Source organism: Psittacula echo (assembly GCF_963264785.1).
Source record: "Psittacula echo genome assembly, chromosome: 2".
Classification (NCBI taxonomy): Eukaryota; Metazoa; Chordata; class Aves; order Psittaciformes; family Psittacidae; genus Psittacula; species Psittacula echo.
In genome coordinates this window covers 15,218,146-15,245,458 of record NC_137737.1, presented here as the reverse complement: position 1 = coordinate 15,245,458, position 27,313 = coordinate 15,218,146, and the positions used below count along the sequence as shown (strand labels likewise).

General features: G+C 39.3%; 1 protein-coding gene across 1 annotated transcript in view; it reads left to right on the top strand.

Annotated features, from left to right (window-relative positions):
* AVL9 (AVL9 cell migration associated) overlaps positions 1 to 27,109 on the top strand; it is a gene marked incomplete at its 5' end in the record, with an annotated part of 32,738 nt that extends 5,629 nt beyond the window's left edge. Inside the window, 15 exons of the mRNA XM_080611521.1 lie at positions 7,300 to 7,420; positions 8,754 to 8,839; positions 10,651 to 10,722; positions 11,419 to 11,508; positions 11,891 to 11,957; positions 12,608 to 12,648; positions 13,761 to 13,799; positions 17,669 to 17,738; positions 18,284 to 18,810; positions 21,767 to 21,901; positions 22,758 to 22,977; positions 24,032 to 24,149; positions 25,014 to 25,067; positions 25,552 to 25,640; positions 27,008 to 27,109. Of these exons, the coding sequence (XP_080467647.1) occupies positions 7,300 to 7,420; positions 8,754 to 8,839; positions 10,651 to 10,722; positions 11,419 to 11,508; positions 11,891 to 11,957; positions 12,608 to 12,648; positions 13,761 to 13,799; positions 17,669 to 17,738; positions 18,284 to 18,810; positions 21,767 to 21,901; positions 22,758 to 22,977; positions 24,032 to 24,149; positions 25,014 to 25,067; positions 25,552 to 25,640; positions 27,008 to 27,102 (1,824 nt within the window). The 3' untranslated portion in view covers positions 27,103 to 27,109. The remainder of the gene's footprint in view (positions 1 to 7,299; positions 7,421 to 8,753; positions 8,840 to 10,650; positions 10,723 to 11,418; positions 11,509 to 11,890; positions 11,958 to 12,607; positions 12,649 to 13,760; positions 13,800 to 17,668; positions 17,739 to 18,283; positions 18,811 to 21,766; positions 21,902 to 22,757; positions 22,978 to 24,031; positions 24,150 to 25,013; positions 25,068 to 25,551; positions 25,641 to 27,007) is intronic.
* Positions 27,110 to 27,313: the final 204 nt, after the last annotated feature.

Sequence of the window (27,313 nt, the reverse complement as noted above, 5' to 3'; positions counted from 1 at the left end):
GTAAATCACTGAACAGAAGTCACTCCAGTTGGAATAAATTTAAACTTGCTGTTTCAGCTTTGTGTTCCCTGTCCTAATACTGCTTTATTTAATGTGTCTGAATTTGTTAATCTGTCCCACAGCTTGTATGTGCTCCCGAGTTATTACATCTAGACAGGCATGTTGTTTCTAACAGCACTCTTAGAAAATTGTGGATACAAGATGTAAAAGCAAATTCCTTGCCTACTCTGACATGCTGGAGGACAGGGCATGGGCCTGCTTGCTTTGTTGAGGTTACCTAGAGCAGAGTGTGTTCTGTACTTCATGATATTACTGTGTTTGTTGAGCTGGATTTGTCTGTTCTGAGGGGTAAATCTAATGCTGAAACTTGAAAGGAACAAGCATGTTCACTAAAAGCCATTCTGGCGCTATCTGGTTTCCCATGGTAAAGAACCTGAATGCTTCGTGGCTCATAATACAAGGTGATTGCCGGCTTGGACTGCATCAGTTCAGCGATATAGGCTATATGAACTACACACAATTGCTGTTTCTAAACTGACAAGTAAATGTACTTTAAAGTGTGCCTACAGTCCTGGTCTTTCATTTCCCAGGACAGGGAGGATTCACTAGACCACTTGACAGCTCCTTGCCAGTATGCATGGGCTTCTTCCCATTGGGAACGGGGTCATGCAGCAGAGCTGGGGAAAGGGTACGCGTCTGAGTCTTGTGTGTGATGAGGTCTGGTTGCTGTCCTGGGGAACAGGAAATGCCACCAGGCCGTGTAGCTGGGTGTATCCATTAAGAACCAGTGGGAGCACCAGGTTGTGGGGTGAAAGAAGGGCTGCTGCTGACCCCAGTCTATAATAATTGCTGTGTTGAATAGGTATCAGTTAGCAGTAGAATGGAGGATTGTCCTCTCTTGTTTCGTTAAGGAAGCTGCCCTCTCTGGTACCTTATATCTTCTTAAGATATCCTGTATGAATTCAAGCTTAGTTTCTGTAAGACCATAAAGTCTTGTCTTGAGAGCAGAATTCCCTAGCAAGTCCTCTAGGCTGGAATGGTTGTAGGAGCATTATGTTCCACTTCTGGGAGAAGTGTGTGTGAGTGGGGAGGTTGTCATTGTTTACTTTCTTTGAGGAGAATGATGCAAGCTAAAGTTCCAAGGTACCGGACTTATGTCTGACTTGAACTGCATGACTATAAAACTAAAGTGTTAAGTAATTGGAAGAAGTATCTAAAGGCACCCTAGCATGACTTTGATGGCAAATACAAAGGTTCAGTGTTTCAGATTATTTTATATTTTAAGGGCCTAAAAGTCAAAACTTTACTAACTGGTGAGAGTTTTCAAAGCAAACTTCAGTGGTTATATTGTGCATCTGCAGGAATATAAATGGTGTCTTAGAACTTGTGTTAAGTGGCAGCTCTATAGCTTTAGCAATATGGGAACATGAGGCAGTGCCAGTTTCAGGAACTGGAAAGATAGAAAAGGCTCTTCCCTACCTTTTTGTAATACATGGGCTTCTTTCACTGTTAATCTGCATGTATGTAATGGATTTTAAAATATATTTATAGAAATACATATCATACATATTCTGCATCTACATGTTTATATAAATATGCATGTGTATTATACATAGTTATTGCACAGACAAATATATAATGTATATTTAAAAATCTGTTGTTAGATGTATTATTGCATAGGCATTGTTATATGGATGGGCTCTAGCTTGTAGATCCTGATCTGTTGGCTCTGTCATACAACAATAGGGCAAGCTTGTCATTTAAATCAGATTAAATTGTGATTTCAATAATAAATTGTTCTCCGTGCTGAAAGACCAACAATGTTCTTGGATTTCCAGTTGGCTGCATGCTGCAGTTGTTATGACAATTCAGATAAAATCACGGGTATGCGGGTTTTCTCTGCATCTGGCTGTGCCAGGACTAATACATCAAGAGAACTTCTAAAAATCCTTGCTTTGTGTGAGGAGCAAATGCTGACTTATATGAAAGGAAGGGTAAAGGTTTAGGTGTAATTTTAATCTCTTGAGGTTTTTTTGATCACTATTGCTCAATACTCAACATCCTTCTACTTTTCTTTCTTAAATGAGAGAGGAAGAGCTTGTATGCTCAAAATGAAATGTGTTGAAATATTTTATGAAGCAAAAAGTTTTCCTGAATGGGAATGTAGTAAGTGGGGTTTGCTGATCACCTTTTCTTCCTTTGCACAATTCTTTGACCTGTTTGTGCAGTACAAGCAATGGGAGAGATCATCAAAACAATTGTTCAGAGAATGGAGTGGGTTCGCTCCCCGTAGGTTGGAATTTGCAGTTTACTGAAGGCATCCTTAGTCTTTAACATAATACTATCATTCTAAATATTTTCAGGGTTTAATAGAGATTTCAGTTTAAATTCTCTCTTCACTGAATTGATGGGGAACCTTACTTGTTTCCACATGTTTTTTGATTTCTAGTCTGAAGAGAAATCTTCCCGAACACCCATATTAAAGAGTTGGTATTGTGACTGTGCTGAATAAGAGGTTAACTTGTAAGTGGAGTAGTTCAGACATGATTGTAGATGGAGGGGGGAGGATGAGGAGTTTATACCGCCTTGCCAGCACATTTTAAGTGATTGCTGTTTGATGCTCACTGAGAATCTTACTGTGTTTGTCAACACTTAACACTTCTACAGGTAAGGGAAACAACCTTACCTGAGTATGAAGCTCACCAAAAATTAATGCCAACTTCCTGTATAATGTCTGAATGTAATACCTTAGGTGGACATGTTTATATGTATTGGAAATTCCTCTTTTATCAATGCTCTTTAACTTCTCTTCTGGTTGTGTACTTGTAATTTAGAAGAGAATATCAATGAGTTGTTTTTAAAGAAAAAACACCATGTTTGTTCCTAAATATAGCAGGCAAAATTCATTTTTCCTTGCCTGCACTTGTCTTTTTTACTTTGAGTAAAAAAATAATAAATGAGTAAAATAATAATAAATGGCTGGTAAATTCCTTCTGGCTGGGAAATCTCCTTAAGGGAAGAGTTTTTTTAACTTGTATTTTATTTTCATTTGGCAATCCACAAAGGGTGAAATACACTGTGCAGAGCACAGTTATTTATTTCTCCACTAAATCGCAGCACAACATTCTGTATCGATTTTAGTTCTGATATCCATCAAGAGCTATGTGCTCGCAGAACATGACAATGTGAACAGGCAGAAAGCATTGCTGTCAAACCCCTTTGACAGGCATAAGCAATATTTCCAGCAGTAATGAGGATCTCCAACACTGGGAAGAGGAAGAACTGAGTGGAGATTCTAGTCCATGTGTTACGTAGCTTAATCTGATGTCTCTGAGGAGTTCAGCTTTGCATTTGAATTTCATTTTGTTGGGAAGTCTTCTTTAATTCACATGAGGAGACAAAAAACTGCTCTGGCAGTCTGGTCTGAACTTGCGTGTTTCTTTGTTCCTGTTGACTAATGAGCTTTATTAAAAGACTTTATTTCTCATATTTGCAGTAATACATCTGTGTATTAATGACAACAGAGAAATTGAAGTGCATGCTTATGTATGCACATTATCCTGGTTTCAGGTTATATGTATGTATATATGTAAGGATTTACATAAATCCATTGTATTTAAATAAAAAATTAGCTTCCCTTCATTCTGTGAAGAGGGTGAAAGAGCTCTGAGACAGGTCTCTCTGTAGTCCCATCCCATCCCCCTGTCAAGGTTCATCTTGGGTTTAAAGTGGAAGATGAAAAATAAAATAGCTTTTATTTTAGGTTGCTTTGACTAGGGACACTGTACATGGTGAGCACACAGGCTGAGAGGAGGATTTGACTGAGGCTCCAGCTGTTCAACAAGTCAGAAGTGATAGAACTGAGATTCTGTCTACCCTGTTATTATCACTTCTGTATATGTGTGTTGTGCCAAGCTTTTTAAGAGCTGTGGAGTTTGGTTTTTTCAATGTTTTTGTTGGTTGTGGAGTTCTTTTTTAGGCCACTCAATGTTCTTATCCTTTGGGTTCGAAATAATGTTTTTTATTATGCGGAGTTGATGCAAGTCTGCAAATTGAGCTGTAGAAATCAGGCAGGGAGCAGTTATGGTGAGTTTCATCTGCATTCATTCAGTCAGCTGCAAGTTAGAAGTGTGAGTGAGCTCTCTTCAGAGGCGATGGAAAGAAACAGATCAGATGAATCATCCTTTGCAGGTGTCTCTTTTCTCTGACTGCAGAATGCTTAGGAAAAGGAAAGCTGCCTTGGAGATGGTGCTTTTTGACATGTAGGCAGCTGACATGAATCCCACCTGCACTGACTACTTGGCAAGAAGTTTGATTTAAAGAATTCCCAGTGGTTTCATTTCAAAGAGTTAAGTCAGAGGAGGGGTGGAAGAAAGTTCCCCCAAGGCATTGCATTCTCTCCTTGCTGTTGGATTATCCTTTTTCCTGCTTTGTTACTGCACGCTTTCAGCCTCCATGGTATGAGGCAGTACTTCTACAAGCAGTGATCTATTACACTATACAAATGTGATTCCTCTTTAGAAGCCAGGGTACTCTTGCAGAGGGGGAGGAATAGTATATCAGAACATAAATCAGGTCTGTCATAAAGTAGATCTGTAAAATAGGCTGGTTTAGGCTACTTAAGCAATCTTAATTCTGCTTTATCTGAGTTTTGTGATATTCTCACATTTTTGAAAGAGGCAGACTGGTACAGAACAAGGTTGTCATTTGTATCTAATATCTGCTCTGTTGAATTTGGAACAGTCAACGACTGCAAGAAGTCCCTGTTGCAGGGAGTATCAGATAGCAGCTCAGGTGCTGACAGTGTATTGTGAGCTGGAACAAAGTAGTTACTCAGCAAATTTCATGCTGTCAAAAGAACACAGGGGGCCAGATCTCTCGGCTTTATTCTGGGCTTTAAAAAGGGGTATCCTTAGTGAATACATTTTTCTTATATAGCTTGAGTTGCCCTACCCTTTTTTCCTTTATTATGTCTTCTAATTAATTATTTTGGTTGGAATGCAAAATAAAATTGGAATTCTGTAAGTGCTTGAAAGTAGCTTGATGTCTTAGAACCTTACCATATTTTACTGTGAGGAATGCTTGAAGGTATTCACTGAACTCTAAGGGACCTGGGGTCTCCTCTGTATTTGATGGAAAGAAGCTCCTGCCATGGGTCATGCAGTGAAATAAAATGCCTAATTCAGGAGGTTAGTGTAGATGCTTCTTGACTAGCTTTGTTTTAACACTTAGGAACTGTGTTTTATTTATTGCTAAGATTATTCTTCCTGCAAGAATCTAGTAATAATTCTGCCAAATTTTCCACCAGCCAGTTTGAATCTGGACAGCATCATACTGTATAATCCTTTTCTGTATTGCAGATACTTACATGAAGCTTCTGACATTTTAATTTTCTTATATCTGTGATTTGAAAAGGATAGCAAGAAGTTCTCTGGATTTATATTTGTACTAGATGGCAGGCAGTTTCTCTGCCCCTTGAATGGATGCTAATTCCAGTATCTGTTTCTCCTTTGGAAGTCAGGTGCTCTTCTCTTTTGCTCAGCGTAAATAGCAGACTGAGGATTCTTGGTAACTAATTACAAGTCAGGGTCTGGATTCCCTCCCTTTTCCCCTGCCAGAATTAATCTTTTTTCTATTGCATGTTTTGTTGGTTTGGGTTCCTTTTCCCCCCCCTTGCCTAATTAGTTTTGTGGGTTACTTACCTTTTGCTCAGGACTTTTGTCTTTCACCAGACCTTTATTTTTTGTGGGTATCTTCAAGATCTCATTTATAATACAAAGAATAAGAAAACTTGATACAGCAAGTAACAAGGCTGAATTCTTGTGATGTTGTCCTTTGTGCTTTTTTAAGTTGGCAGCACTTGTAGAAAGAGTGACACCGTGTGTTAAGGTGAAGAATTTAACTTTTCTTGATTTAGTTGCTATTTCATCTTCAGTACTCTCATCCTTTACCATGTTTGTCTTTTATCATCCATCAAACATTAAGGTTTTCTGTATGCTTGCTTTGCCGTACTTTTGTTTTCCATGTATATATACCTGGAAAATTTCCATGTGTACATCTTACAGCTCACTGTTTATAGCTATGCGTGCTTTGAGAGAAATTGCAGTGTCTTTAACTATTTTGACTTGCTATTCAGTTTCTTTTACTGATAAAGGTGGGTTTAAATTTTGTTTGGTAATTTAAGAAATACCTAAAGCAGGTTCTACAAGAGAGCTGGAGAAGGATTTTTACAAGGGCCCGTAGGGACAGGACAAGGGGGAATGGCTTTAACCTGCCAGAGGGGAGTTTAAATTAGACATTAGACAGAAGTTCTTCCCTGTGAGGGTGGTGAGGTGCTGGCACAGGATGCCCAGAGAAGCTGTGGCTGCCCCATCCCTGGCAGTGTTCAAGGCCAGGTTAGATGGGGCTTGGAGCTACCTGGTCTAGTAGAAGGTGTCCCTGCCTGTGGCAGGGAGTTGGAACTGGATGAGCTTTAAGGTCACTTCCAATCCAAACCAGTCTGGGATTCCACATGCACCTCTGGAAAAAAGAGTTTGTGAAAGTGGCTGGAAACCCAGTGGGGTCTCCATAGAAAAAGAAGATGAAGGATTAGTACTGTGAAGATGCTGATGATGAGGGTCTGTGGTAGACATGCAGTGTAATGCTAAGAATAGAAAGGTTTTCTCTAAGAAAAAGGTAAATGACAAATAAATGAAAGGTGAAGTTGAAAAGCAGGATTTCTTGGGGAAAGGAAAGGGAGGTAATTTAGGCCAATGTGTAGAACGCATTGCAGTGAAGGACATAAAAATACTTACAAACAGTATTTTGCTATTAGCATAGTTTGTGAGATTATTCAACACTGTTAGGGTAAAATAGAGGCTTGTGTGTGTTAGCGTGTTACCCAGTCATGAGTATTTGGGGGCCTGAGAAGCCAAATCTGATTTCAGGCTATGTGTGCCCAGCGATGGCCCCTGCTGAGGTTGCAGGTGCAGCAGTGTGTTGCTGGCTGTGTGCGTACAGAAGGTATTCAGCTGCTGGGTGATACTTTCTGCTTGAGGACCCGTTTCACACTTCTCTTGAGGAAAAAGTCCTAGACTTAACAGAAACACTGTACATGCCAAATCTGCTCAGGGCCTGTCAGACCACACGTGAGTCAGTCTGTGTGTGTGCTTGGAGTAAGATATAAAGAATGCTAGTAGGAAATAAAACTTTTAATACCATTGCTAAAACAAAAGGTGCTGGGCTGAATCACAGACGCTTGTTCGATAAAAGTAATGTATTGTCTCTTTGCCTCCCCTCTGCTTTTGTTTTCTTGTTTAGGTTGAATTTTCCTATCCTCCCCTAAAGCCTGCAGAGGGACATGACAGCCAAAGTTTGCCAGAGGAATGGAAGTACTTGCCATTTCTCGCCTTACCGGACGGGGCTCACAACTATCAGGAAGGTAAGAAGTGAGAGAGAAAGTTATATCTACTACTGCTATTGCAATCAAAAAAACATCTTGATGTCTAAACAGTTAATCGGTGATTCTTTTAGACTTCCTGGGTTGTTTTTGGTTTAAGCTGCCAAATACATTGGCAAAGATACATTGCTTCAGACTTTGAAATGAAAGTAGATCATAAAGGTGTACCTCCTACATCAAGAAATCAGATGTTGATAAAAGCCTACACTTGTGTGTAGTCTAGAGCAAAGCAAGGCTCCAGCCCTCTCAGTTCTCTGAATGGGGAATAAACTCTTGAGTAAAACCTAATCCAGTTTTGAGGGAAGAATGAAATTCTAACATTCTGCTTTGTAGTGTATGTAATCATTATTTTCTCTACTAATTCAGAGGTTCTTAGAGTAACCTACAGGTCACTCAGTATCTGTAGAATGGTGTATTTTGAAAACCAGCAAATGTAAAGGACAGGAACAGGAGCTTTAGTGTATTTGTCAGCAGAATGATTCCTTTGCCACGTATTTACCAGCAAGTTCACTGCAGTTATTTTGTTTCTGTTGTTTAGTATTGCATTTATTTGTTTGACAGCAAAGTCAAAAGTTCCACTCAGGTTTTTGAAAGGCAAACAGTTGTAAACAGTTGTCTTCTAGTTACGATTTAGCAACTTTTGCAGTAGTAGCAAGTGTGTGTGTTTATACATTGGTGTGTAGGTCTCAAGCCATAAAAACCTTTCTCTTGTCATATTTTATAGATACTTTTTTTCTTTCATGTTACACTTGCACAGAGAGAGTAATTATTTTGTGTGAGACAAGGATTCACAAATCCTTTTTGTGAGCATAGTGGTGCGTGGTAGCAGTAGTAGCAGCTATGTGAATCTTCCGGCTGCCCTCCTTGGTGGGTTTTTTCCCCCCTGTCCTCATGGTATTTACCTTCTTAATGGCATCACACGGCAGTTGTATGCCTTGCCTCACAGTGCTTTGTCTTTGCTCCTCCATACTGAATTGGAAAAGCAGCATGCCTGCAGGTTTCAGTGGTGCTTAGCTGCTGTCAATAGCTGCTTCTGAGAACCTGTCAGTGGGCTTGTAGGAGCTTGGTTAAGCTAAACACCAGGCTGTTGTCAGAATATCCATATTAGCACAGCTGGAGATGCTTCCGCAAAGCATCTTGCAATCTTGAAACTAATTCAGGTGTAGGCATAGCTTTATAGATGAGTTTTTAAAGTCTCAGAAAATAAGTGTGCCAGTATTTTCAGCAGTGAATGTTTTATAAATAAGTGATGCTGAAAATGACAATATTGGACTTTTGTTAGTAACATATGAAACAAGTCTTTTCTTTTTCACAGATACTGTGTTTTTCCATTTGCCACCAAGGTGTGGGGATCGAAACACAGTCTATGGTGTCTCTTGCTACCGGCAGATTGAAGCAAAGGTAACTTTCCAAGTTGGAAATTATATTAATGAAATAGTAGGCTTGATGCATTAATGACCCCAAGAATCAGTGGCTTGCATTACACCAAAAATCTGCATGATCAGTTTGCATTAAAAACCTATGAGAATATGCACAGTAAATAGCTCCATAACTTGGAAACTATTCCTTTCCCTTATGTCAGCAGGCTTATTGTGGTCTTTTGAAATGTCCAAGGCAATTGACAAATATGTTTTGGCTCATGTGAGCTAATCCAAGCATCAGCACCAAATAGGAAAACAGCTTTCAGCAAATAGCTAATAGTGTGTCAGGTAGCCAAGTCATGTATCTGGGAGTTAAGCATCTTGGGTGGAAAAAGTTGAAATTTCTCCAGTGTGTGCCCATGAAGAATTTTGGAGTGTTTCCTGGGATCTGATGGTGCAAGTGTAGGGATGTTTTTCTTCACCTACCTCCTTTGCCAAAAGTACATTTGCAGAGTAGACAAGAATCTTCCCATTCATTGTAGCTGCTTACCAATACTGAGCAAGTAAAAAGAAGTAAAGGTGAAAAATAGCTGAGAGGTGGTGTGCACCTGATCACACTGAGGAAATGATGTACTTGGTCTACTGGAATCTGTCCATATTTTCCGAAGTAGTAATGGTAGTATGATCTGTGTACTTACAATTGAGAAGTTGGGAACTAAATGATCTTTAAAATCCCTTCCAACCCCAACCATTGTAGGCTTCTATTGCTGAGTTATTACAGATTTCTTTTAAAATTCCTCCCTTTTCCAGTAAAATGCCAAAAATCTGCACTGCCATGTGGGTTTGAGTTTTAAATGAGTCTTGTATTCAGAAGATGTAAATGTTATACTCTGTTCTAGTGTTAATCATACCTTGATTATATTTCAAGTTCCTGTTTATGCTATAGGAGAAATTTTACACATGCAGATTTTAGTTCCGTTTCTTCTGAACTAAATCCATGTGGACTTCAGTTCCCTCACTATCTTTGCAGCCAGTCTTCACTGTATTCTGTGATTTAGAGCCTTCCTCTATTTAACTATAAATTAACTTGGCTTTATTGTGCTCTTGATTAGTTTATGTTGTTTACTAACTAATTAAGAAGCTAAAGAGATGTTTTAACACTTTGGAACAAGTAGAACACAAAACAATGTGTTTCATAGGACAGCTGTGGTGCTCTTCCCATCTGTCCTTTCTGGTGTGTGGGCTGCAGTCCGCACACTTGCTGGTTTGTACCATTAAGTGAATCACTTCGCTGGATTTCTGCCCCCGCCCTTTCTAGGTCTACTGTTAAATCCTGGGACCATTTGGTCTGGCTGAGAATGTAGTTGATTCTGCAGATTATAACTCCTATTTATTTGATGGGTGGCTCAAAGAAATCCTCAAGTATAAAGCAAACAAGTTTCTAGGCAATGACTTTTCAACCCCGTCCATTTCCCCAGATACTGTTAGAGAAGAGCAAGTGATGTGCTGTGGCTCCTCTTCTGTTGCATTACCTTGAGTTAACATGCCATTGCCTTTTCCAGGGCTATTGCCTTTTTCTCACACTAGTGTCTTTTTAAATAGTCCTCTGCCTATCATCACAGTTCTATTTGGATCTTTGCTGTACTCATTGAGATGAGAACACAACTCTGACTTATGAGTGTTATGACCATTTTTACTAGGTAAGGACAAACTGTTGCATGGTTTGGATATTCTACCATTTAGGGCAGTCAGTTTTAGGATTCTGTTTAAAACAGGGGGATGGCATGTGGCAACTAGACCTGTATTCACAACTGTGTCTGGTAGAACTACTGTAATATTTCTATTTTTTAGGCATTAAAAGTACGGCAAGCAGATATCACTCGGGAAACGGTACAGAAGAGTGTCTGTGTTCTCAGTCAGCTGGTAAGAATGTTTGTTTAACTCCCCAAACACTTTCAGATAACATACTAAAAATTATTTATTTTCCATATTCTGATTTGGAACTTTTGCCTCTAAACACCTCACTTTAAATCATTACAGAGTGAATTTACTGAAGTAAAATTGAGTCAGAAGGCTCTGGCATTTGAGTGAGCTCCTGGAATTGGTATCTTAAATGAGTTATTGTAGAAGTGTCTGCCTTCTGTAGAAGTTATCAGGGATCAGGATATTTATTTGCACTTTTGATTATTCTTATGTGCTACTAATATTATTTCATGTAGTAGGATTGAGGGTTTTGGCCATTATAATACCTGAAGAGAATGGCTATTGACGTTGATGCTCTGAGAGTTGACATTGAAGGAGGTTTTAAGATAGTCACACATACAGCATACTATTGTTTTGAAGAAATATCTTGTGATTCTACCTATTTAGCAAAAGCTACCAGTCAACAGGCAGGGAAAAGGGATTCTTTCTGTGCTTAAAGCTGAAAGGTTTAAGCACAGGAGGAGGATGCTGTGAGTTAGCAACTGCCCCTCCATGAACTCTGTGTGTAATAATGTGTCTATATTGCAAGATATAAGATATAAGATATATTGCAAGATAAGAATGAGAGAAGATTCAACTTCAAAATGAGTGACTAAATAAATTTTCTTCACATGCCCTTTGTGTTTTTCTCCCAAGCCTTTGTATGGATTACTTCAGGCGAAGCTGCAGCTCATCACGCATGCGTACTTCGAAGAAAAAGACTTCTCACAAATTTCAATTCTTAAGGTAACTTCTCAGTAACAGCCACACAACAAACTTCCAGTGTACAGAGCAAAGCTTTCAGGGTAAGGCTACAGGCTTTAGTGTTTGCAGTTATTGGTCAAATATGCCATTTGCATAGGTCATTCATTTATTCAGCTGTTGTAACAATTAAACATGAACTACCCTAATCTGACACAGTCACCTTTCTGATGTGTGGTGAAATACAAGAACAAGCATGATTATCGATCTGTATCCCTGTTGACCCAATTAGTAAAATTTTACTTACTTTCTGGAATAAGATGTTGAAATCCTTGAATAAGTGAATTTTATTTATTCTGGATTTTTGGTGACCATATGCCATTAACAGCTTCTGAGTTTTGTTTTGCTTTTGTTCTAACTTTTACAGGAGCTTTATGATCACATGAATAGTTCCCTGGGCAGTACTTCACTAGAGGGGTCACAGGTTTATCTTGGTAAGTATTTTTGTACAAGCAGCAGAGATGTTAAACTAATCAGCACATTCCCTTCCTGAGCTGATTTGTTAATGTGCATTTAACAGATTAAACACCAGAGGTCTGTGTGCCTGCACACTATTCTGTTCTGTTTCTTTTTTAATGGATTTCAATAAATGTCAAATCAATTGAGTGTTGCTTTCATAATAGGAGTTAGTTGTAGGTTAAAAGCCGTGTTACCTCTTGACCGAACAGCCTGACTAGCCACTGTTTGGCTGCTTTTAGGAAACAGTACCTTCTTAATTTCTAGATTGAGCTATTTGATAGTGTGGGGTGCTCAGGCTTTCATCATCTGTTATTTGGGATAGATCCTGACTCTTTTCTATGTTTTCTGAATGCACAGTGCAGTACTTACTTCAGTCTTTCCATAATGCTGTTTGGTAGCCAACAGGAGTCAACTCAAGAGTATGACAATTCGTGTTATTATTGTCTCAATTGTAGATATAACTCTTGCTCTTGCTCAAAAGAAAGTATTTTATATGAGTTCTGCTGTTGAAATAACCAAGTTCACATAATGGGTGTCCTGCTCCCCTGAGAAATGGTGACAAGAATTAGTTAGTATCTCTACTAGCTATTAGGCTGTAGTAATTGCTCTCTTTTTGGAATCTCAGGTCTATCTCCTCGGGATCTTGTTCTTCACTTTCGACACAAGGTAGGTGTTCTGTGCTAGATGTATGAAGTACAACACTGTGGAGTAAAATGCTTTGAGAGGAACTGAAAAATAAACATGTCTAGACATACTTCAGCTAGGAGCAAGATGTCTGTTTTGTGTTTCTGGTTACAACCTCCTGATTCTCTATCCCCTTCCACCTACATATCTTCAGTGAATGTAAGTCCTAGACTGACAAGTTTTGCCTGTGTGCTGTATACCCTGGCCATTTCTAGGTTTGTGTGACATTTCCTTACACCTGTCCCAAACTGCAGCTCGGATCTCAGTTGTGGTCTTGTTTCTATTTCCTACTTCTTGTCAGATGAATGTGATGGAAGAATCTTGTTAAAGTCTGTGCAGACACAACTTTGAGCATTTTTGACTGTATCTTGTAATTTCTGCAACTTCTGCCATCATAGAACTTGAGGGAACTTGGCTCCTCTTCTATTTCCCAATGACTATTGAAATGCAGTGTGTATCGTATAGCTAAGGTACAAATAGCATTTAGAATCTTTTATTAACTGAGAGGTATCAAGGAGGCAAATTAAAGAATCTGAATTTCATGGTGTATTTATGCCTGCTCAGTAAATATTGGGGGTTGAACTCATCTTTATTTAACATCACAGGTCTGCCAGTCATACCCCAGAATTGTCTGTGTTTTAATTTGAGCGTAGAGAGTCTGTACGTCCACTCTGATTTAGATATCTCATCTGTAGATGCCTAAAATTAGGTGAGGTGAATGACATTCTTGGTATTTTGCTGAATCTTTTCTGTATTTCTGTAGAAGAACTCTTTTATGGTTCTGTAGTTACTGGGGATTTTCAATTCTTGAATTATACAACATGTACTTTCCCATAAGCTTTGTATGCTTCAAATTACACAATTTTTTGTGTAGGCTTTTCATTGTATATCTCAAATGCTGATTTAAAATGAGTGCTCAGGTGGAAAAAGAGTATTGGAACACTGGTTTTCACTGGTCGAATGCATTTGCTCATTTGACAATCATACAGTGATTAACATGAAACCTTGGGTAAAAGATTGTGCTTGCACAGTATTTTTGATAAATGGCACTGGTTCACTCACCGTATTTCTCCTTTTTGTGTTTTTTTCTGCAGGTGTTGATCCTTTTTAAACTGATTCTTCTAGAGAAAAAGGTAACATTTTGTAGGCTGAGGTAATTAAAATAGAAGATGCAGTTATAAAAATTTGCCTCCACTTCTGTTCTGTCCGCACTCCACCTTACTAATAGTTGTCCCAGCCAGAGTAACTAGAATGTTATTAAATGAGAGTGGAGAAACTTAACATATTATAAAAGATAAGAAAGGATACACATAATGCAAATAGGTACCTGTGTGAGGGAACCAGTAGGAAATGCTGGTACCCAAAAGGCTGCATACAGTTTTACAGGAGAACTTCTGGTTCAGGCTTTCAATAGGCATACCAAAGAAAACGAGCGCTAGGAGTGTCTTTCAGACCTGAATTGCATGGACACCTGCAGGAGACAGGGTAAAAAGCCATATCTGTTAAGTCAGGCTGAACTCACATTGAGTGGGTCAAGCCAGTTGAATTCTAGGCTCAGTGTTTTCTTTGGGCTATCTCACTGCCTCAGAAGTAATGCTGTCTTAATCATTTAAGTGCAATATGCAAAATGTACAAGCAAATGTGAAACAGAGACATTTGTTTTCTTCTGCGTGTATATGTATATATAAATACCCTGGAACAAGGACTTTCAGTGAAACGAATGTGTTGTCAGGTCTCAGATATATGCAGGGATTTGCTTTTGTTTGGTTTGCTTTTTTAAACTTGTTTAAAATTCTGTTTCCATTTCCAAAATGTCACTTTTTCTTCAGCAGACCTGCTCTGTTAAACCCCAACTTCTTCAGAGCACTGAGAAGGAAAATGAGAATTTCCTGTTAGCTGCAATTGGAAAGTCAGTAGGACTTAAATCTATAAAGGAAGTGTTCAAGGCCAGGTTGGATGGGGCTTGGAGCAACCTGCTCTATTGGAAGGTGTCCCTGCCCATGGAACGGGATTGGAACTGGATGATCCTAAGGTCATTTCCAACCCAAACCAGTCTGTGATTCTATGAGTAATTCTAAGTATAAACAGTTGTGATTTTTTAAAAAGTTTATTGAAGGCCTGGGTATCTTTCATGAGGAAGTAAATACGGCTTTTAAAAAATAAGTAACAGCTTCTCCAAAGCTTTTGCACTTGTCGCTTGTAAATTAAATGTACCTTGACAGTTCTAAATATTTATTGATAAGCATAAATGCAGTTTATAGAATCATAGAATAGAATTATAGAATGGTTTAGGTTGGAAAGGACCTTAAGATCATCAAGTTCCATCCCCCTGCCATAACTAACACTAAACCTCACACTAAACCATGTCACCCAAGGCTCTGTCCAACCTGGCCTTGAACACTGCAGGGATGGAGCATTCACAACTTCCCTGGGCAACCCATTCCAGTGCCTCACCACTCTCTCAGTAAAGAACTTTTTCCTTGTATCCAACCTGATCTTCCCCTGTTTAAGTTTTAACCCGTTACCCCTTGTCCCATCACTACAGTCCCTAATGAAGAGTCCCTCCTCAGCATCCTTATAGCCCCCCTTCAGATACTGGAAGGCTGCTATGAGGTCTCCACACAGTTTCTGCATTTAAGAGCTGTATTCTAAAGACTGCTAGGTATGAAAGACTAGACAAAAGGTATAGTTGAGAAATTACGATTATGACATAGTAGGAGTGTGCGTGGAAATATGTATGTAATCAAGACTCAATATGCAAGCTTTTTCCCCAGAAGAACCCAAGTCTACAGTGTTTTTTTAAACCATGAATGGAAAGAATATTTCCCAGTAGGATTTTGTAACGTATCTCCACGGATCTGGTTAAAAACGTGTAATAGCATATCATCAAGTCAGTTCAGTATCTGGACATAAAGAAACAAAATGCTTTCTTGAGCTACAGTTCTTCTCTGAAGCTGCTCAAACCACAAGACATAAATGCACAGGAAGAGGAAGGGTTTCCCAAGCATGTTCATGTGACTTAAACGTATGAAATTGTTTTTAAAGTAACTGGATACTTATTGAATAAACCTGCAGGTTGCTGTGGGCTTTTTTTCCCTGACCTCCAACAGGAACACAATGCTTGCATTTTCAAAAGGAAGAGTTTAGGTTTTCTGACACTGCCTGTTTTCTGGCACGTATTAAGGTTCCAGAATAACAGAAGGAATCTGTATGTTCGAAGACCTTAAACATAATCTCCAAAAAGCCACTAGTAATGCCAGTTTTCCTTGAGTTGAAAAATGCCTGAATGCCTCAGACTGATTTGCTTTAATCCTTAGCAATTTGGTTGATGCCTTTCCACAGGCTAAAGAACTGGTTTTCCACCTCTTGGCTGTCATTAGGCTGGAAGACTACTTCCAGATGGTGATCATTGGATTTTGTGCTTCCAGGACCACCCAGTTTGCTGATGTAGATGTTGTAGGGTATATAATGAGGTTGGGAGGGGTCAGAAAGTATGCTCACATATAGACAGAGAGATGGCAGAGGGGCTTGATGGAACCAATGTAGAAAAGTACTCGGCTTAAGTAAGCAGTATACCCAGTGAAAACTTAGGGTGGAATAGATTTCTTTTAAGCAAGATGGTATTTACAGACTTAATTATTTCTGTAGGCTTAAAAATAAGCTTGGGTAGGAATACATGTTATCTGGGAATCTAAATCTCTAGAGGTATTGCAGGGTTTCTGTTATAGTTCATTGCTGTTGGGTCCTGCATCTTTCATACATGCATTAGAAAGCAGCATCCTAGAAGAAGTTTGACTTTTTGATTCCTATTGGAGTCAGCTGAAATCCTGTCCTCAGATGAGCTGCTTGTTCTCATCATGCTTTCTCTGTGGCGGTAGCAATTGAATTCGCCTATCTCGCATATATTAAAAAGAAAATTTGTGCAAGATAATACACATAATCTGTTTCTAGCTGAGGTACTATTAAATATCATTTGGTATGTGTTAGGTCTCTGTAGGTTTTTCTTTTGGTTACATCAATTCACTAGCTTGTAGGCCTGCAAATACTAGTGAAACATGAGTTCATCAGTCACATCAAAGTGTCTTCCTAGCTGACAGCAGAAGTCTTCTAGTAAGTCTACAAATTTGCACTTCTAATTTCATCATAAACCTATTAAACTGGCTTGCAAAGTCATCAAGTTAGGTCATTCTGCATTCCTTTGTCTGGTTGATTCCTTGTAACGCTTGTCTGTCTTGGAGGAGCTTCAGTAGTAATATTCAGTCTGCCTTGTGGTTCTTCTTTCATTACTAGCCTTTGACACCCCTCCTTTTGAATTCCTAACTAATTTGCTAATCACAGTCTCTCTGATTTAATTAAGGAGATTCTCTATTCCCATGTTATGCCTTAAATGCTTTACCAAAGCTAATACCAGTCATGTTTTCTGTTTCCGCAAAATCTTGTGTTTAATCATAGGAAGACGCTGTTAATAAATGCATGCTGCATTTATCCTGGTTTTCATTTATCTCATAGCTTTAATTTGTTTTCTTATAAGAGATGGTTTTGCATAGGTTTTTGTCAGAATTCTGGAATGGAGATTATTTGGCCTCTTTGATTTATAACAGACATTATAATGTACTGCACATGGATAAGAATTTATGCGGTGTGCCAGGAACAACTTTTTCCTGTCAGTTACTCAGTAACTGCATCAATCTTGGGAGGGAAAAAGCCTGGACAACTGACAGTAAAATCCAAATGATTGACAAGTATCTATCACACATGGGTGTATATATGCAACATACATATTACAAATAAAATATAAGGGTATAATAGACATTTAAATATTTGAACTGCTGTAAGAGCTTTTGTTGGTAAGCAGACTCTAAAATAATATAGAAAGCAATGCCTTGAATAGTTTGCGTGTGTTCTATGTATCTTTGTCATGCTTGAGTGTAATTTTGTTGTTCTTGTTCTCTCCTCCCTAATTCTCCTTTTTAATCCCCACCCCTCTCCCTTCTGCCACTAGGTGCTGTTTTATATCTCTCCAGTCAATAGATTAGTGGGAGCTCTGATGACTGTCCTGTCACTCTTTCCTGGTAAGAAGTCTGGACTTCTTTTTGTATATGCTTTCTGGTTATAACTGGGACTGGCAGTTTCATATGGCAAACGACACAGGTGACAATAGAGTCATGCTGGTATGTTGCCTGAAAAACAGGTGACTTTTATGTGTGTACACATACCCTAATTCTTACTACTTACATGCTATGGGTTATTTCTTGTACTTTATTGGAGCCACTGGATCTTCTGTATTGCCAGTGGGTAACATAGATGGGACCCTGAATAAGTCAGATGTTCCTGGTGAGTTCAAACAAACCAAACCAAAACCCCTAACCTTGCTAATTCCTAGCTTCTAACCAGTGTCCTCAAAGCAAAAAGTTGGGGAAGATTGTTTAGGAGAGAAAGTGTGGGGTTTGGTTTTGGTTTAGTTTTGTGGTTTATTAACACAGCTTCCCCCAAAAGTAGTGTTTTAAAAAACTTGATTTCTACTACGTACACGAAAGCACTTTGTTCATTTTCTTTATTCAAAGTCACTTATATTTCTATTGAGATGCTGATATTCCTGTGTGCTATCACTTTCCAGGGATGATTGAACATGGTCTTACTGACTGCTCACACTATAGACCAAGAAACAGCATATCAGAGGATGCTGGCTTGCAGGAAAATACACCACATTTAGGTGACTCTGTTTCCACTGCTGATTCTTCAGATACAACTTTAGGAATGGGAAAGGGAAGCAGAAAGGTGGCAGAAAACCTTTCACTGGAAGGTCAAAAAAGAAGCATGCCTTTCTCCCTATCAGAGAAGACTTGCAATGGAGCTCAGTCCTCCAACAGTGCTGTGCAGCGCTTGAAAGTTCCTTCCCGTGCTTCTCCAGCATCCTCTGAAAGTGACTGGGAGACCTTAGATCCAAGCATTTTGGAGGAGTCTAATCTGAAAGGAGAACGTGAAAATACAGCATCAGAACAGGCTGAAAATCTTCTGAGCTCAGAAAGCCTTCCAATCACTGTGCAGCCCCAAGCAAATACAGGACATGCGGTGCTTGTTCCAGGACTGATTTCTGGGTTGGAAGAGGACCAGTATGGTATGCCCTTGGCTATTTTTACGAAGGTAAACATGTTGTTTATGATACCTGGTAACTCATAAAGACATCTGTTTTTCAGAAGTGGCTAATAATTTTGGTTACCCAACTCCAGATGGACAGTAGGGTACTACAAAACATGTAAGTACAGTCTCTGGCAAGTGACTGTGTTCCTAGGCAGGTGGAAAGTGGGAGTGCACGTCTGAGAGGGGTGTGTGCACATACATGCACACTCTTGTCTTTCATATGTATACTTATTTCAATTCTACATGATGGTAACCTGTAACCCTACTGTGGTTAATAAATGGTATGTAACTAGTGTTTTCTTTCACTCTGAGTTGTTAATTTAACCTGTATGGGGCAAGATCAGAGTACTTAAGAAGTGTTTTGATACATTAATCTACACTAAGATTCTGAAAGCTGTATTTTAGCCAACACCTCAGCCTGTTTCCCTCTTCTAATTTTTATATATATGCATTTATAAATATATATGTATATACGTGCAAAATGTGTATATAAATGTGTATCTGTATGCACACACAAGAATATATAGAATCATAGAATCACAGGTTGGTTTGGGCTGGAAGGGACCTTAAAGCTCATCCAGTTCCAACCCACTGGTTGTAGTTCCAACTGCCATGGGTGGCCATGCCTTCCACTAGAGCAGGTTGCTCCAAGCCCATCCCACCTGGCCTTGAACACTGCCAGGGGTGGGGCATATATACCTAATTTCATTCTTTTTTACATGGTAACTCCCAGTTGTCTGGCTCTTTCCCTGTGCATGGTGCAGAGCCACTGAAGTTTAAGCTGGTGCCTGACTGAACTTCAGGTACTCAAGTGTCTCTCTAAGGACTCTGAGCATTGTCAGATAAGAAGCAATACATTTACTATGAGTGGTTTCCCATAACCTCTCCCCTCACCCCCAGGAAAGTGCATCCCTGTTAAAGATATTTCTGTTAGTAAAAAAGTTTTGGTTTTAATTTAATAATCTTTTAGAGGAACATTTGCCCAGAAAGAAGAAGATTCAGATTGATTTCCTCAAGCTGATGAGGTTCGAAGTGGTATTTCTTCCTTTGGAGGTGCTTATATGCATTTCCTTACAGAACATTTTATTAAATGGATCTGTGAGCTCCTGTCCATAACTTGCATTGGAAATGGCAGTCTGTGTGGGCTCACAGAAGCAGCTCAAATGTCATTGCCCTATATTGCCTCACGTCACTGTTAGAAATGCTTTTTCAACCAAGATCTGCAGTCTGGTATTTGTCCATATGGTCTGTCTAATGAAAAGGATAGCCTGTAAATTGTGTTTAGTGTAGTTCTATGGGAAATACTAGATTGAAAGCAAGAAAAAAATGGTTGATAAGAGGGCCTATGAGTGCAAACTTAGTTTGCTACTAAGTGGAAAAATAAACAATTTTAAGGAAACGGACAGTTTCTACGTGTTTACCTTCTGTTCCACAATGGTCCTTTTCATTTGAATTCATCCAATGTAATTAAAGCAGAAAAGACTTTACATCTCTTTAAGTTATCAGAAAATGTCATTTGAAGTTACAGTTTAACCACTATAAACTTGCTGCAAAGTTTAAATCTCTTTTAGAGCTCTCATATCAGTAGTTTTTTTATGCAATGCCATGGAAAGACTAATAAATCTGACTAATGAGAGTGGGAGGAGATTTTGCCAGATGGCCTAATTCCTTATCCAAGTACACCTGAGCATAAGGAAAAATAGGTTGTGATACTTGTTTCTTTGGTATCAGTTCTTTAAGTTCTGCTACTTATTTCAGTTGCACTCTTTAAAAAGAATGGAACACGTTCACAGAAATAAGAGGAGTTGTACTTAGAGACAAATGTGAATTTGGGAACTGACACTTGATACTGAAATAGCAAAAGATTTCCAGGACTTTGCTACTTGAGTATCCAGTAATTAAACCTTCCTTTGCCAGCTTCCCAAGCCGTATTTTGGGAAAGATTTCCATTTAAGTTGGTGATTCCCCTCAAAGCACTGTTGTTCCTTTGACACAGGCTATTTGTTCGTAGCTGATAAGGCCTTGTCATCTGGGAAGCCATCCTTGTGCCTAATCTAACAAAAGGGAATAGCTGTGCTCCTTTCTTCCATACGTTTCCCATTACCGCGTACTGTGTGATGAAGTGCACGTGCTCCTTTTTCTGCCTGGTATGTGTTACCCCTTCAGGGTTCCTACCAGTAAATTGCTTTGTGTTTTATGCAACTGAACAGCTGGAATTAGATTTCAGTGGTATGTTGAGCCTATATTGAAAAGAAAATTATGATTCCTACAGCTGCTTCTTGATGATCTCTCAATGATTTACATCAAAGGCTTTTTACAAAGGCAAAATATTCGGTTGTTGGGATCTTTTGCAGCTGAAACGTAGGATACTAGTTTAACTTGTAATCATGGAGTGGCTAAAAAGCATGGTGTATTGCTTTCTATCCTGCTCTTTCTTAAAGCAGGCATGCATATGGTTATCAGAAATTGGTTGCTATCTCTGGAGCCTGGAAATCTCCACCTACAAAATGTGGATAGCAGTCTGTAGCTTTCCTGCATTATGTGCTTCAGGACTACTAGAAGACATGGGATGCAAGTGGAGAATCATAGAATCATAGAATAGTTAGGGTTGACTTCTTATCTCTGAATTGACCTGACACCTCACTCTTGTTTTATATTGCTTGATCTGTTGCCTTATAAACACATTTGATTCCTGTCCTTTGTATTGTGTTGAAACTTTCAGTCCTGGGACTGAAAGGCAGCATAACCACCTCTTGAAAAACGTAATTCATGTGGAACCTGGTTGCTTTGCTTTGCAGATGTGATGTAGCAAAGCAATAGATAATCGTGGCTGAAATTGTAATAACTAAGGTTCATTCTGGGTGGAATGTGCTGGTTTTGTTAGGGAAAAACTCTGAATATAGACAATTCTAATTTGTTTGACCTTGTGTTAATCCTCTGAACATGTCTGTTTCTTTAGGGGTACCTCTGTTTGCCCTACATGGCACTGCAGCAGCATCACCTCTTGTCAGATGTAACAGTGCGCGGCTTCGTTGCGGGAGCCACCAATATCCTGTTCCGTCAGCAGAAGCATCTGAGTGATGCGATTGTGGAAGTATGAACCTTTGCCTTTGAGCTTCTTGAACTAGGAGAGGGGGAAACAGAGATTGCATTGTAAATACAGCTTTAAAGTTTCACATTCATGTCCAAATTCTGAATTATTTCCTTTTGAAATAAATTCTTAAAATGCAGAAGCTTATTAAATTGGTATCATCTGTTAGGATAGGGTTAGATAAGCTGTGCAGAACTACTACGTGGTTTTCTGTATAGTTTTATATCCAGTGTTTGAATTTGCAGAGCACTTAGAGTTTTGTTTTGTTGCTGATGTAATTTTAACTTCTTGTGTTGGACTTTTTTCATCACTTTGTAGTAAGATCTTCAAAAATAAGTGCTTGCAGCTGAGAAACAACTACAGTTGGGTTATAAAGCACATTGCTGTTGAGTTGCTTCTGATTCAAACAAGAGGTTAAAAAAAAATCAATATCTAAGAAAACATCAGTTCTAGCATCGGTATCTAGTCAGAAAATATCAGCATCTAATCAGTTCTAGCAAATGGATACAGCTACGTAATCAGCATTTGGTAACCTAAGATAACTACATATAGGTAACCAACTTAATAAATTGAAGTGATAATCAAAGAGCCTCTAGGAGAATGAATGTGAGCACCAAACTTCCCCTGCCAGATCCTGTCAAATAAGCAGCTTTTACTTTGTGCCAGGGAGATGATTAGGTTCTGGTTTTATCAGAGCAGTATCTGACTTTCTAAGAACAGTTAATTCTTTGTTTCTTCGGCTGTTTGTTTCTTCTTGATATTTGGGGGGACTGTAAGTTTAGATTTAGGTAGCAATATATAGTAATATATATCTAAGTAATTTTATTTAGATGAATGTTTACCATTGGAACTATTTCAGATAGAAGATGCTCATGTACAAATCCATGATCCAGAACTCCGTAAGATCCTGAACCCAACAACTGCTGACCTGAGATTTGCAGATTACTTGGTGAAGCATGTAACTGAGAACAGAGATGATGTTTTCCTTGATGGCACTGGATGGGAAGGAGGTGATGAGTGGATCAGGGCTCAGTTCAGTGCTTATCTTCATGCACTGCTTGCTGCTGTGCTGCAACCAGGTAGAACAGACACCTTGTCTAGGGACTGAGATGAGGGTGGGTGTAATAAGCGTTTGTACTGTTGCATTAAATGTGTGGGCTGTCATTGGATCTTTCTCTGCCTCACATTTCACTTCAGGCTGCTTTTTCGGTTGACCTTGGCTATCCTTGTTATTCCTTGACAAGCTTGTTACTAATTCTCACTCCACAGCCTGACAGACACTTTCTTCTTTGTCTTCTTTCTTCTTTGTCTGTCTCCTTGATTTAATTAAGCTTTCCTCATAAGTAGAAATACCTGAAACCCCATATATGATGAGACTTCTACAAACTTGGGTGTCTTATAGACACTATTGCAGCCTGAGGTTAATTTTGGGGAACTAATTGGATTTGGAGACATTAAGTTAAGAGGCTGTCTTCAGGAAGTTTTCCAAGGCTATTCCATCTCTTTTCCCTTCCTGCCATAGTCCCAAGCAGGGATTCACATAAGTGGAAAGTGTCATGTGGAGGGGTGTGTGTTTTCTGGAGCCCCATTTTTTCTCTTAACTCAGAAATCTCAATGTTCCAACTTTTTGTGCATGAATATAACTAAAAGAATCAGTGTTTTATTTGTGGAAAATGTTTAGTTTGCCCAGCACTGACCCTGTTCACTTCATTCTCGTCACAATGATTCTATATTCGTATCAGATAACTAATTCAGATTTTGTTCTGTGGTGTATGTGAGAAAACATGGGATTGAGAACCTGATTTTTCAAGTCTGGAAGATGCTCAGTTCCCGTCTGACAGTATTTTCAGATGATTACCTGATTGATATGAAGTGCCAAGGTTTTCATACTAACTTTGCTCTAAAATAAGTGTTTTCCTTCTCACCTGGCATTGTATGTTTGCGACAATTTAAAATGAAACTAATAAAACACTATTTAAGTGCCTGGTTCTTAGTATTAAGAGTTTTACTTGTCTTTGATTTGATAAGAGCCTGGAAAACTTTAATGTTTCCGTACAAGAAAGAAAGTGCTATGTCTTGTATTAGGTCTCTAATGAATTGCTGCAAATTCTCATCTTCTTTTTAATTTATCAGACAACGAAAAGATTCTGTCAGACTTTGGAACGGTGTTTGTAGCAGCCTGGAAAAACACCCACAACTACAGAGTATGGAACAGCAACAAGCATCCAGCTCTTGCAGAGGTAAATTCTAGGTAAGGAAAGCATATTTTTTTTTCTTTAAGCATTTACCATGGATTGCTTCTAGTCAGGCACACCATTCTGTAGAAATATGGTGTTCCCTTGTTCCTGCTATAAAGCACATTGAATTAATACCTCTTTCAATACTTCTTGCTCTAATCCTGAGCTATAGTTCTAGGAAGAAAAATACATCCTGACTCAGAAGTGAAAGTTGTTCAAGTTGATTGTTGGCTGTCCACAGCTATAGAAAGTTTGTCATTCCTCAGGAATTGTGCTCAGATGGTTCTGCTTTTCATTAATTGCTTCCATATGTCCAGGAAATAGCTGTGTCCAGGGTGGTCATTAATGGGGATGGAGGGGAACTGCCTGTTTCGTGTTGCGTCTTCTGTACTTTGGATTGTTTTATGTGTATTTTCACTCAAAAGATTAGACAATGCCAGGCTTGGCGACACTGTTGGCTGTGCATGTGTTTTGTTTACAATGGGTTGTTGTTGTACTGCAGGGAGTTTTGTTTGCTTTTGCATTGTCAGCTGCTCTAGTTTGAAGAAAGCTTTTCTTCAGACCTGCAAAGCTCTCTTGGTCTACTTAAGGGATCTTTTTTATTTGCTCTGTTTTGTTAGAAGGAGGTGCTGTGCCTTAGTGTGCAAAGATTGTTAATATCTGGACTGTAAATAGAAGGCACCTTACAGGTCGTTCCTAGGAAATCTACAGTTGCATTGTCACTGGGACCTCGCCTTTGGTGAAGTAGTGTGTCTATAAGAGATTTTATTAGTTTTATTGTAAGCCACAAGGAGGAGTACAAGTAATAATTGTGTGACATTAATTCATTTATAAAACTAAATTCCTAAATGTTTTCTTGGGTTTTCCTCGTCTTCTAGCCACCCATTCCAGGGCCAGTACTCTGTATCAGATGTGAAGTTAAGATTGTCACAGTAAGTATATAGTACTTGGATTTCTTTATAGTTTTTTAAAGTGTGATCAAATATTAATAGCCTACTGTTGCTATGATGAACTAAAACAAAATAATGATTTAAATTGGGCCTGTACATGAAACTGTACTCAGTGTTCTGCAAAACATCACATCTAAAGATGGAACATTCGCCTGAAATAAGGAAAACCAATGCTGGTGCACTATTTTGTGTTGGACTTCACAATAGAGCTCTGTTTTTCTTGCATTGCAATTATAAGGCGCTTGTATCTTTTCTTCCTCTGAGAAGCTTGCCTAACTGATCTGTGTGGGTCAGATGCATGCAGGAATTACGGGCTTGATCATATTTATGTACGTATATATAAAACTATACGTACACTATGTAAATTAGTGTGTGTGTTGATATATATACTTTAACTATGTATTTTATTCACACCTGGAAGTACTAAGTTAGTCAGCTAACAGTGTTCAGTATCTCTCTTGTTTAGCTCTGTGCAAAACAGTGAACGTGGAAAGAAGATTGGGAATGTGATGGTTTCCACTAGCCGAAATGTTGTTCAAACAGGAAAAGCTGTAGGTAAGACATTTGTTTCAAACCAGCTTGCATCTAAGACATGTCTTTTTTGAAGAAGTATCCTATATCTCAGTTATGGTTTGTTTTAACCCAGGTGTACTTTATTATATACAAAGCAGAGCAACGTTTTGAGGGGTAAAGCTGCTGATTGAGGCTCTGTGTATCTGTGGAATAACAGAAAGAGAAGCAGCTAGACAAACAAAGTGTAAATTCTGTTTCCGGGGGGGTGGGCTGGAGATGAATGTGGGAAAAGAGATGTTCAGGTAAAAGCTCTCCTGGAATCTGGAAATGCTTAGACAACATCACCACCTTCTGCACTGAGCTGTTCTCATTTTTATATCACTTTGACTGAAACTATTCAGAGCTGGTTGAAATCAGAGGAAGACCTTGTGCCAATTTCCGCAGGTTTTGCAATAGTCTTTAATTCTCTGGAAAAGCACTTCTTGCACTTGAGCAAGAGCCACATCACATTGTCACAGAACTACAGAATCAATGAGGTTGGAAAAGGCCTTCAAGATCATAAGGTCCAACTGTTCCCCAGCACTGCCAAGGCCACCACTAACATATGGCACTGAGGGCCTTGTCTATGCAGTGTGTGGACACTTCCAGGGATGGTGACTCCAGCACTGCGCTGGGCAGCCTGTTCCAATGCCTGAGCACCCTTTGGGGAAGGAATTGTTCATCTCCATCTAAACTTCCCCTGGTGCAGCTTGAGGCCGTTTCTTCTTGTCCTGTCCCTTGTTCCTTGGGAGCAAAGGCTGGGCCCCTCCTGGCTCCATCCTCCTGTCAGGCAGTTGTTGAGAGCTATAAGGTCCCCCCGAGCCTTCTCCAGGCTAAACCCGCCCAGGTCTCTCAGCTGTTCCTTATCACCATTGGGCTCCAGGCCCTGCACCAGCTCTGTTGCCCTTCTCTGGCCCCGCTCCAGCACCTCAATGTCTCTCTTGTAGTGAGGGGCCCAGAACTGAATACAGGATTCGAGGTGCAGCCTTACCAGTGCCCAGCATAGGGGGATTGTCGTCTTGCAGTACCAGGTAATGTGAGTTCACCCACTGAAGAATCTGATAGTTGTTCTGCAGTAGTTTTACCAAAAATTGTTTAGCTTCCTATTTTATTCCATTGGAGTCTTTCTACTCTTTTTGCTGTTGTACAGGCTGGGAAGGAGTGCCTTTCAGCCCAAGATCTAGCAAGGGCAGCATAGGCCATTTGTGCTGACCTACAACATTCAAGTTCTTTGAATATTTTCAGACACAGACTCTGGACTTGGATTTTAAATCCCAAATTGGATGACTGGTTATGTGGGTTTTCTCTATTTCTTTCTAGTGGCTTAATAGCGATTACACTGCACTACTGACCTTTGTTTTGTAATGCAGGTCAGTCAGTTGGAGGAGCCTTCACAAGTGCAAAATCAGCTGTGTCATCCTGGTTTTCCACTTTTACACAGTCAACCCAAAACCTTGGGGACTGAATGACGGTTTTCCACAATGCTGCTGAATCCTTCAGGTGCAATGCTTTCTCTGAGCTCTAGAAAGACCACTCCAAAACATAAGAGTGGAGATTAACTATCCAGGACCAAAACAAGGTATATGTTGCTTGCAAGCAGACATGGAATGTTATTATTCAGCTTCTCTAGAAGTATAGAAGAATGGTGGGTGTCTCCATACAATGGGATGGCATTT